This window comes from Astatotilapia calliptera, chromosome 23, assembly GCF_900246225.1.
Source record: "Astatotilapia calliptera chromosome 23, fAstCal1.2, whole genome shotgun sequence".
Lineage (NCBI taxonomy): Eukaryota > Metazoa > Chordata > Actinopteri > Cichliformes > Cichlidae > Astatotilapia > Astatotilapia calliptera.
This window is the reverse complement of record NC_039323.1, coordinates 32,688,975-32,698,398: the sequence shown is the minus strand read 5'-3', so window position 1 is coordinate 32,698,398 and position 9,424 is coordinate 32,688,975. Positions and strand designations below refer to the sequence as shown.

The window sequence follows — 9,424 nt, the reverse complement described above, 5'->3', positions numbered from 1 at the left end:
GGGCCCTCTGACCACCACCAGTAGGCAACGGGTGAAGTGTCTTGCCCAAGGACACAACGACCGAGACTGTCCAAGCCGGGGCTCGAACCGGCAACCTTCCGATTACAAGGTGAACTCCTAACTCTTGAGCCACGATCGGGGGAGAGGGGAGAGGGGGGCAGAATCGGGAGGGAGTTTAGCTTCCTGACAGCCTGATGGATGAAGCTGTCCTTCAGTCTGCTGGTCCTGGCCTGGAGACTCCGCAGTCTCCTCCCTGACGGCAGCAGCTTGAAGAAGCTTTGCATTGGGTGCGTGGGATCAGCCGCTATGCAAAGGGCTTTTTTAGTGAGACGGGTGCTGTAAATGTCCTGGAGGGACATCACCTGTCAGCGAGGAAGATAAATTGTAAGCTATTCAAATGTTTTTATTTCAGGGACAGTATACACCCTTTTGCTTAAACATTCACACAGCAACATCAGTCACACACGATACTATCTGGATTAAACAAGACTGCTTCTGTTTCAAGAGTCGCAGAAGCATTAAAGTCATTTCTTTGTCTTCTTTTTTCCTTTTTTTTCTGTTGTTTTGTTTTTTTTTACTAGTCAAATTTGGTGTGTTACCATGCCACGTTAAATGAGCCTCCACACACTGAGCACAGCAGCCTTCAGCTGGGTGTGCTCCGGCTCCGTTGTGTGTGGCCTGCTGCAGTTAGAAACAGGTTGATCTTCTCAAACTAATAGTGGAGGAGAAGTACGCTTCACTAACATTAAGCACCTCCACCCAGTTACTCATTTTCAAGAATTTGTTCAACTAAATTGCATGCCTTAAACTTCATAGTTACCTCAAAACTCCAGGATGTTACTGAAACAACTGAAGTGGTCTGTTACTTGAATCAACTACAAATATTTAACTGAATAGGAGTTGCGGTGCACAAAAAAACAAATGTTGTGTTGTTGCATCATTTTTCACTAAGTTTTTAACTTTAACAAATAACAGGACATTGGCCATTTTCTCGTTTTCATCTCCACAGTTTTGCTCATTATCTGCTTTAATCTTTTCGCTGCTAATACCGAGGCTCATACTGAGGCTGCTGGCTCTGAGCTCGGGATAGGTTTAGCTAACACTTTAGCTACTTTGCCTTTGTTGGCTTTTTTAAAATCTTCATGTTTATCTGGGTGAGGGTGATTGAAGTAGTTTTGTTGTTTACTTTGGTAAACTTTGCATCTTCACTTACAGTGAAGTATTTCCATGCTAGTTACATATGGGCATGTGGCTGAGTGTGTGTATGTTGTGCATGCTTGTAATAGGACCCCACCTCAGTTTACTGTAAGTTATATCTCAAACTGCCAAACCTCTCTTGGTTATCAGTGTTTTAAATTAATCATGGTCATGTGGGATTGGGGTAGGGAAGGCAACTCCCTTGTTATCTGAGTTTAGCAAAGCAACTACCTAACTCCTGATCTCTCCTTCCTCTCTGTTTGTGTTTTCTGCAGCAGGTTGGACTCTGCCCCCTGAGATGTTACTGAGCGGTGAGGATGGATCAAAGAAGGAAATCATGACGGTGACGAGCTGCATGCCACCCTCCAAAAACTGCCGGAGTCGCTCCAACTGACACAGATATGCCTCGCCTGCCCTCCTGATTCCTCTTGCCCAACTCTTTATCTTTCCCCCTGTCCAGTCAAAGTCAGTCCAGCTCTTCCAAGTCTCTGTCCTGTCAGCATGGCTACACCTTTCCTGTGGAAACTGTCCTCTCAGAAGCTGGGCTTCTTCCTGGTCAGCTTCGGCTTCATCTGGGGCATGATGCTGCTGCATTTCACCATCCAGCAGCGAGCCAGCCACGAGAACAGTGCCGTGCTGCGTCAGCAGATCCTCGACCTTAGCAAGCGCTACATCAAAGCACTGGCTGAGGAGAACCAAAGTGTCATGGATGGTCCGTATGTTGGAACCATGACGGCTTACGGTGAGTAGTCGACTCGCTGACATGGCTGCTCTGATTTTAGCAAACAAGAGCAATCTTTCTACCTTTACTACAGAATCTTTGTCGCCAAATGTGCTCTTCAGCAAGGCCAGGATGCCATGTCTCAATCAGTCACAAAATAGTTTGACACATGCTTCCAGAGCTGAACATTTCTGGGACATACCTGACAGTGCATGTCATCAATCAGTGTTTGACCTCTGGAGTATGAATCTCTGTGAGACTGCTGTGATTTGCAAGTAGTCTGGGGCACTTAGTGCTCACAAGTGGTGGGCCTGTACTTGGCATTATACACACCCTTATTAAAGCAGCTTCCTTGCTTAGACCACAGAGTATTTGCAGAAGTGCAAATGCATATGAAACAGATCGTTTCCTGGTGCGTGGTATGTAAGAGCTGAAGAAAATCATTTGACCTGATTCTCTTGATAGTGCCCCCCATCTCCATCTTACTGATATCGCTCTCCAGGTTTAAGGTTGGGTATGGTTGGTTATTTTAGTGCTGTAAATGTGTCACTTTAAGTGTAAAAGGCCAGATACATGTACATGTTTAAGTGTGAAGCATAGCAAAATTCAAGACAGTTATTTTAGGCTGTTGGCCTCTGTTTCCACATCTTCTTTAAATTGGATGGAATAGTTCCACTTGTCTGCCTCCTGAACAGGTGCAGCATCGGCTCTATTTTAAAAAAAAAATGTTCGGGAGCTTTAACGTCAATACGGCTGCATTGGAGCATAATACTGTAATAGCACAGGTCCAGAAGAGCCATCAATAAGTTATTCATGCCATTAATAGACCTGTATGGCTCAATGGGAGGCTTCATTAGAAACCTGAGATTGGAATTGATTGTTCTCTAATGCCCAGAGAAACAACAGGATACAGTAGAGCTCCTGGAGATTAGGAACGTGAAGAAGGAGCCAGAGCGAGAAGAGAAGAGAAACAAGTGCGCTGGTAGCATAGGGTGTCAAATTTCTGCTTCCCCCCCTTTTCTGACACGCATTAAACTGCTTTTGTTTATTTCATGTATTTCAAGTGCATGCAGAATGTGGAAAAAATTCAGGTCCCTACGCAAAACGTCTTCCTTTCCAAATTACTGCCAGTAATCAGGCTCTGCTTAAAACATTTAACTCAGCAGTGTCATCTGAGCTGCTTGGAGGAAATAAACTTCAACATCTGCATTATTATATTAAGTCATTATTATTGCTTGTTTGTGCTGCTTTCATTGCCCAGACTTGAAGTACATTTGCATGGGACCTATCCTCCTGTAAACTCTGTGATTTGTTTGGGGTAAAGTGGTCTGAGCCCCATCCATAGATTTATTTGTAATACATCAGCCTGTCGTTCCAGGGAACAGATTCCTGTCCAGTTTGTTTTGTTCCCTTATATGATCGATTGATTTTCACACTGCTGTAGCAGTCTGCTGACCGGCGTCCAATATCCCATCACAGTCCATTTCAAGTCCTTGATTAGATAGCCGAGCACTGGGATCCTCTGTGCTTCCTGTGTTTGGCTTGATACAATTCGTAATGAGTTTACTGGGAAACATCGTTTCCTCCTTTACCACCCATAAATGACCCATGCCATCTTAATGCATGTGGTTTTAATACTGTAACTCCTGAAAGCTGATTTGGGCCACTTAGTTGCTTTTAATGGTCAGGATAATTTTAAGAAACCCACATGTTGAGAAGCATCTAATCAGTGAGTCCAAGCCTTTTTGTACACAGCCAGTCGCTGAAAGATTTCAGGTATTTCTTTCTCTCTGTGGGTGTTTAAAAACATCTTCAGGGTTATATTTAGATTTTTAAAAATCCTGTGCTACTATATGAACTGAATTCATCAACAGGTAAAAGTGTATTTTTAGGAAGATTGAATTAGTGGGGGAGTACTTAGAACCACTCGTAGCTGATTTCCCACATAGCAAGAAAGTCCTGGGTTCACATCATCAGCCGGCTGGGGCCTTTTGTGTGGAGATGTTCTTCGTGTGACTGCATGGGTTCTCTGTGGGTACTCCAGGTTCATCCCACAGTCCAAAAACATGCTTGTTAGATTAATTGGTGATTCTAAATTGGCCATAGGTGTGACTGTAAGCATGAATGATTGTCTGTGTCTCTGGATTGGCCTTGCATTGAACTGGCAGCTTGTTTAGGATGTAAAATACGTTTCACTGTATGAAAGCTGTGTTAGACTCGGCACCCTGTAACCTTAAATTGAATAAGTGAATGAGAAAGTGGATTTGTGAATTACATTTGAAATATATGGTTCTGATTGGTAGAAATCCCTTTAGTACAAGTATATTGAATTCCCTGTTTTGCTTCCTAACTATAATTTCTTTCAAGCTCATTTCTTCAAGCAACTTTAAAGTGGACATTGTGTTCCTGCTTTATTAAGTCTTCTGTTTTAGTTTTCAGTGTGTAAAATGTTTCAATTATATTTCAGTAGATTGCAGTCAACTGGCTTCGGTTATCTTACATCTCACACTTCAAGTGCATAACCCTAGCTACAGTGGCTGCTACAGGACAAACATGTTTTAGTTATCCAAGAGAGATCAAAACATTATAAACATGTCATACTCCATAGCGCCAGCTGGCGTGTTTCTGCTGCTGTTTGGCCTGGATCTGCCCCAGAGTCAGTCCACCGTTTACCTCAGGTGTCAATGCCAAGTGAGAATCGTCCAGCTTTATTTACTATGGAAGAAGCTTTAAAACTTAATGAAAGGAGTCTGATACAAGTTGAAAAGTTAGACAAGCTCACTTCTGATTTATGACACTGATACTCAAGTGAGTTGTTAAGGATAGGCTGAACTGTCAGTAGCGCTGCTGTTTTCTTTCAACTCATTCAATGTTTCAATTCAACAGCTTGGACAGTCTTGGTCGTTGTGTCCTTGGGCAAGACACTTCACCCGTTGCCTGCTGGTGGTGGTCAGAGGGCCCGGTGGCGCCAGTGTTCGGCAGCCTCGCCTCTGTCAGTGCGCCCCAGGGCAGCTGTGGCTACAATGCAGCTTGCCATCACCAGTGTGTGAATGTGTGGATGACTGAACGTGTAAAGCGCTTTGGGGTCCTTAGGGACTAAGTAAAGCGCTATACAAATACAGGCCATTTACCATTTTATTTACCATTTATGATCATGCTAGTAGAAAATGTTAGGTCACTGCAAGTGCAATGAAAGCTTCCCATCAAGTGAACATAACGTTATGAGGGATTGAGCAGCTGACAGGGAAAGCAGAGTTTTTCAGTCATGTCATCTCACTTGACCAGCCAGCGTCAGTTTTAAACCTGAATAAAAAGGCTGTTAGAAATGAATATGATTGGATATGAGCTTTACTCTTCCGCCTTTCCAAAACTGATCCATGGAACTGGTTGGAACGATCTGCTGTTACCACGTAGCTATCAAGCTATTGTGGATTTCTTTCATGGTTGGGAAACATATAAAGCTCTTGTGCTCTGTGCTTGGCCCGGCAGCCTCGGTATGTTGCTTTTCTTCGTCCTCTCCAGGATGGTAGGTCACCATGTGCTTCCCTGCTCTTTGCTACGGTCAGTCAGATGGAGCCCACTGCCTGGCTGGATTGAGCTTTTGGTTGTGGATGATAGGAAAGAACAGGGGTTGCTGATAAATGCTTTGGGCTTATGTTTCTGTGTAATCACTTCTTTTTAATATGTCTGTGAAGGTTCTCAGTCCTCCAGGTCATCACTTCACTTCTTTTTAATGCTCACGAGCTTAATGAAATGTCCCAGGTGATTGTGTAACCACATCATTGCCTAGTTTGACACTATTGTTTATAACAGAATGAATTTCACTATGTTTATTGCTGCAGGGTTTGTTTTTGCAAGTGCATCAGTAATAAGAAGGATGGAGGCCGGCAGAAATGTTTCCCTAGGTGTGCCATTACTCATCCAGCTTACCTGGCAGCACATTTAATGCACACAACGACAGGTCAAAGCATTATTCACAGCAACACACAGCCTGATGAAGGTTTTTGAATCACAATCGCACATTTAATTATAGTGAAGCCTCACGTTTAACTATAGTAATTATAGTGACAGATATTACTTCCTCACTTGATAAATACTCCTATCGATGCTACTCTCCACATTTTACTATAAAATAAAGACATGATGGTGGTTATAGTCACTGATGTTTTTCATTTCCTACTAAGCAGATGTGCTGGTGTTTATTAATGTTCCTCCAGGGTCAAGGGCTGGGATAATCCCCCTAAAGTTCTCAAAGTATTGCAATTTAACTTTCTCAGCTCATGCTATGATCCAACTCGCTAGTGCTGTGATCGAGATTTCTCAGAAATCGGATGTCGTAACCTTTAGTGCATTCCAGAAAATGTCCAAAAAACCCAAACAAACTGAATTTGTTATGGTTCTTACCTGCAGGTGTTGTTGCTCAACAGAGAGGGTATAGCTACTGCCTCTTCCAAATCTAATGATATATGGAAAGTGGCAATTTTTATGCATAGAGTCTGATTACATAGTCCACCGGCTTTGTGTAAGCTGGGGCTGTTGGTTTTCTGAAAAACCCCCCAAAACAAAACCAAAAAACAAAGGATAAGATCATTTGAATACGCTTTAAAAAAGGAATGTTAACTGTATCCTAACTTCATCAAAACAGTCTCATCTTGACTCGAGGTTGAAACAGTTGCTTTAACAGTTTGGCAAATCTCATCAGCATCAGACCTAAAGCAGCCAACTACACTGCACTGATTCAAATTTAGTTTAAAGTCAGATTTGTATATGTGTCAGGGTTTTTACAGAGCATCTAACCTTTTACATGCGGAATATCACACTGAGCTCCATTTTTCATTAAATACAGTAAAGTGAGCACAAACCTTTGAACATTTTGCTCTGTCAGCCATGACAGTAGAGCACAGAGAAACATGGCAACATCAAGAATAATCCCTTGACCCTAAGTGTCATTACCAGTGACACTTAGGAATTTTAAAATGTCAGCTATGTTGGTATCGCATATATTAACATTGCATAAATATCAATAGCTGTACCTTTTTGTCTAGGTGTCTGTGTGTGCCTATTTAATACTGGTTCCAGTACTCATGCTTAATGGTAATAAACAGAATTGGTAAATTACCCTACTGGCTTGCTCAGGTAAGTCTGGTTTAACTGGAGTGACCATGGACAGTGTTTGGACTCTTGTTGTGAGGAACATTTAACATATGCACACTATAACTTCATACATCTGTCACATAAGCTAGAAGTTTCTATCTTTTGCTCTCCTATTGGAAAGACGTACCAAATGAAATTTGAAACAAGTCTAATGAATCTCTGTGTTATTCGGCCTGAAGTCAGGGCTCTGTTTCTGGGGTGAATATATTATGTTCGGCCCAATAGCTTGGCATGGCAAAGCTTTCCGTTTGGATTCTTCCTGGTGTCACCGAGCTGCTCTCTGTACATCTGCTCCTCCCAGCATACCTCGGCTCGTCCAAATCAGACAAATGCTCTGGCCTTTCCCTTCACACGAAACATACTGGTGGTGCTGTGCCAGGCCTCGTTGTCCTATTGCCAATCTGTCTGACGTGATGAAAAATGGCGTGTTAAATGCATCATGGCGCGGGAAAAAGTGGTGTTTACATGTGACAGACAAGCAGCAATTACCATCTTCTGAGTAAAGCAACCCTGAGTCATTTTGGATTAGTTCAGTAGATATTTAAGCCAATATACAAATAATATAACTGGCTATGGCTTTTAAGAGTATCTCAGACCTTTTCTCTCAATGAAAATTAGCAAGCGTAGGCGTTTTCTCTCTGTTAACTACATAACATGACATTTAAACTGTCGCTAATATTCATTTGTGTTCCTGATGTTGCTGCATTTAAGTTATCTTTATGTAACCTCTCTTAGCTTTGCTGGCTAATATAAATAACAACTGTTGGCTGTAGCTTCAATGCTATCATTGTTTGCATAGCTGTGTAATGGCCTTTGGCTCCATTGGTAGTCATTAGCATAACCTTTTTGAGTGGATGTATTCATAGAAGCGGACTTGCGTCTGTTACCTATGTACCCTTGCTTTCCAATGGTAGGGGATACTCTGTGCTCTGAGTAGCATTTCCAGCAGCTTTAACATTTCTCTGTAAATGCCAGTGCATTTGTTACAGGTTAAAGTATCAAGACAAGTACCTTGATAAATGGGTCCAAAAATACAGTATTTAAGCATTGTGACTGTGCAAATATAATCTAAATATGGCCTCATCTATCTGGCTACTGGTCAGGAACGTTCCTACATGTTCTGCATTTTGCCATGGTTGTGTTTTATGAAAGTAAATTTAGAAAAGATTTACGTGGAAATGCAAAGACCCTCACAAAACTGGAGGAACAGGAAGTCATTTGCAAAGACTCGGGTGCTCCCCATTAATAATTAAATGAGCCGGAAGCTGGTCCCTGAAGCCTCAAGAATGTGTTGTTGTAGGACCTGAGCTTGTCATTGAAGCTGAAGCTATTTATTGTCAGAGATAGCTGAGCAATTTTCCTCAGTCAGTTCCATGTGGGGACTTTTACAGAAAGGCAAGCTCTACTTGCCTTGCTTGTCCTGGCTGAATACCACTGCTCATACTACAGATGGCAGCTTTAATGGCACGTTTGTGTCGATTTCTAAAGAAATATCATAATTGACCAACCATATTTGAGCTGGTTTTTGCTGCAAACGAATAAACAGTGTTTGGAGTATGTGGAGAACAAAAGAAAGAGAATGTAATCTTGAAACTACTATCCTTTCCGTTTTGTGGTAATTAAGCCGTAAAACATTGAACTTTACATGATACAGAAACACAAGGAAACAAAGAACGTTGGGTCAAAATGACCCAGGACCATGATACTTAAGCTGGAGACCCCAAATTTAAAACAAAAGCGTTAGGACTTTAGTCAAAATCCTTCTAGGAGCAACTTGTGCCACTTGGTGACTATCTCACACTCAGATGGCAGCTGGCGGTAGTAGTCCTTGTTCTGCTTCGTTGAGCTCCATGAAGCTACGCGTGAACCACCTTGCACCAGAGCAGAAGAAGTACTACCATCTCACAGTGTTGCTAGCTACAGTCCAAAGTTACAGCTTCTCTTTCTCATTCCACAAGAGCACTGAGCAAATATCATATTTTATGGATTGAGCAAGTGAAAAAAAATCAAAGATACACTTGCCTACGTCTATCCCGTAGTACCAGTATGCCTGCCACTACACAGCTGAAACCTCAAGTGTGCAGTTGTACCATTAAAGTAACTGGTTTTCTGGAAACAGGGGCAAGATACGTGCCAACTTTGGTTTTATAAAATTCTCAGAAATTTCTAGCCTGGTTTTTATTCCTCTCCCTTAAAATGTTTGCTTTAGTCACACAACACTTTCAGCTTTTAGAAGAAATCCCCCATCGATGCCTTTCCCACCACTTTTTAGATTAAAGGTTGATTTTGACAACTTAAGCTCTTTGACAACTTAAGCACTCTACTCCAACTCATGGACCTGACACACCGCTT

The 9,424-nt window shown here is 42.1% G+C and overlaps 1 protein-coding gene across 1 annotated transcript in view; it reads left to right on the top strand.

Moving 5' to 3' along the window:
- Positions 1-1,523: 1,523 nt before the first annotated feature.
- mgat5 (alpha-1,6-mannosylglycoprotein 6-beta-N-acetylglucosaminyltransferase) overlaps positions 1,524-9,424 on the top strand; it is an 87,643-nt gene continuing 79,742 nt past the window's right edge. The window contains exon 1 of the mRNA XM_026157599.1: positions 1,524-1,939. Coding sequence (XP_026013384.1) covers positions 1,699-1,939 — 241 coding nt within the window. The 5' untranslated portion in view covers positions 1,524-1,698. The remainder of the gene's footprint in view (positions 1,940-9,424) is intronic.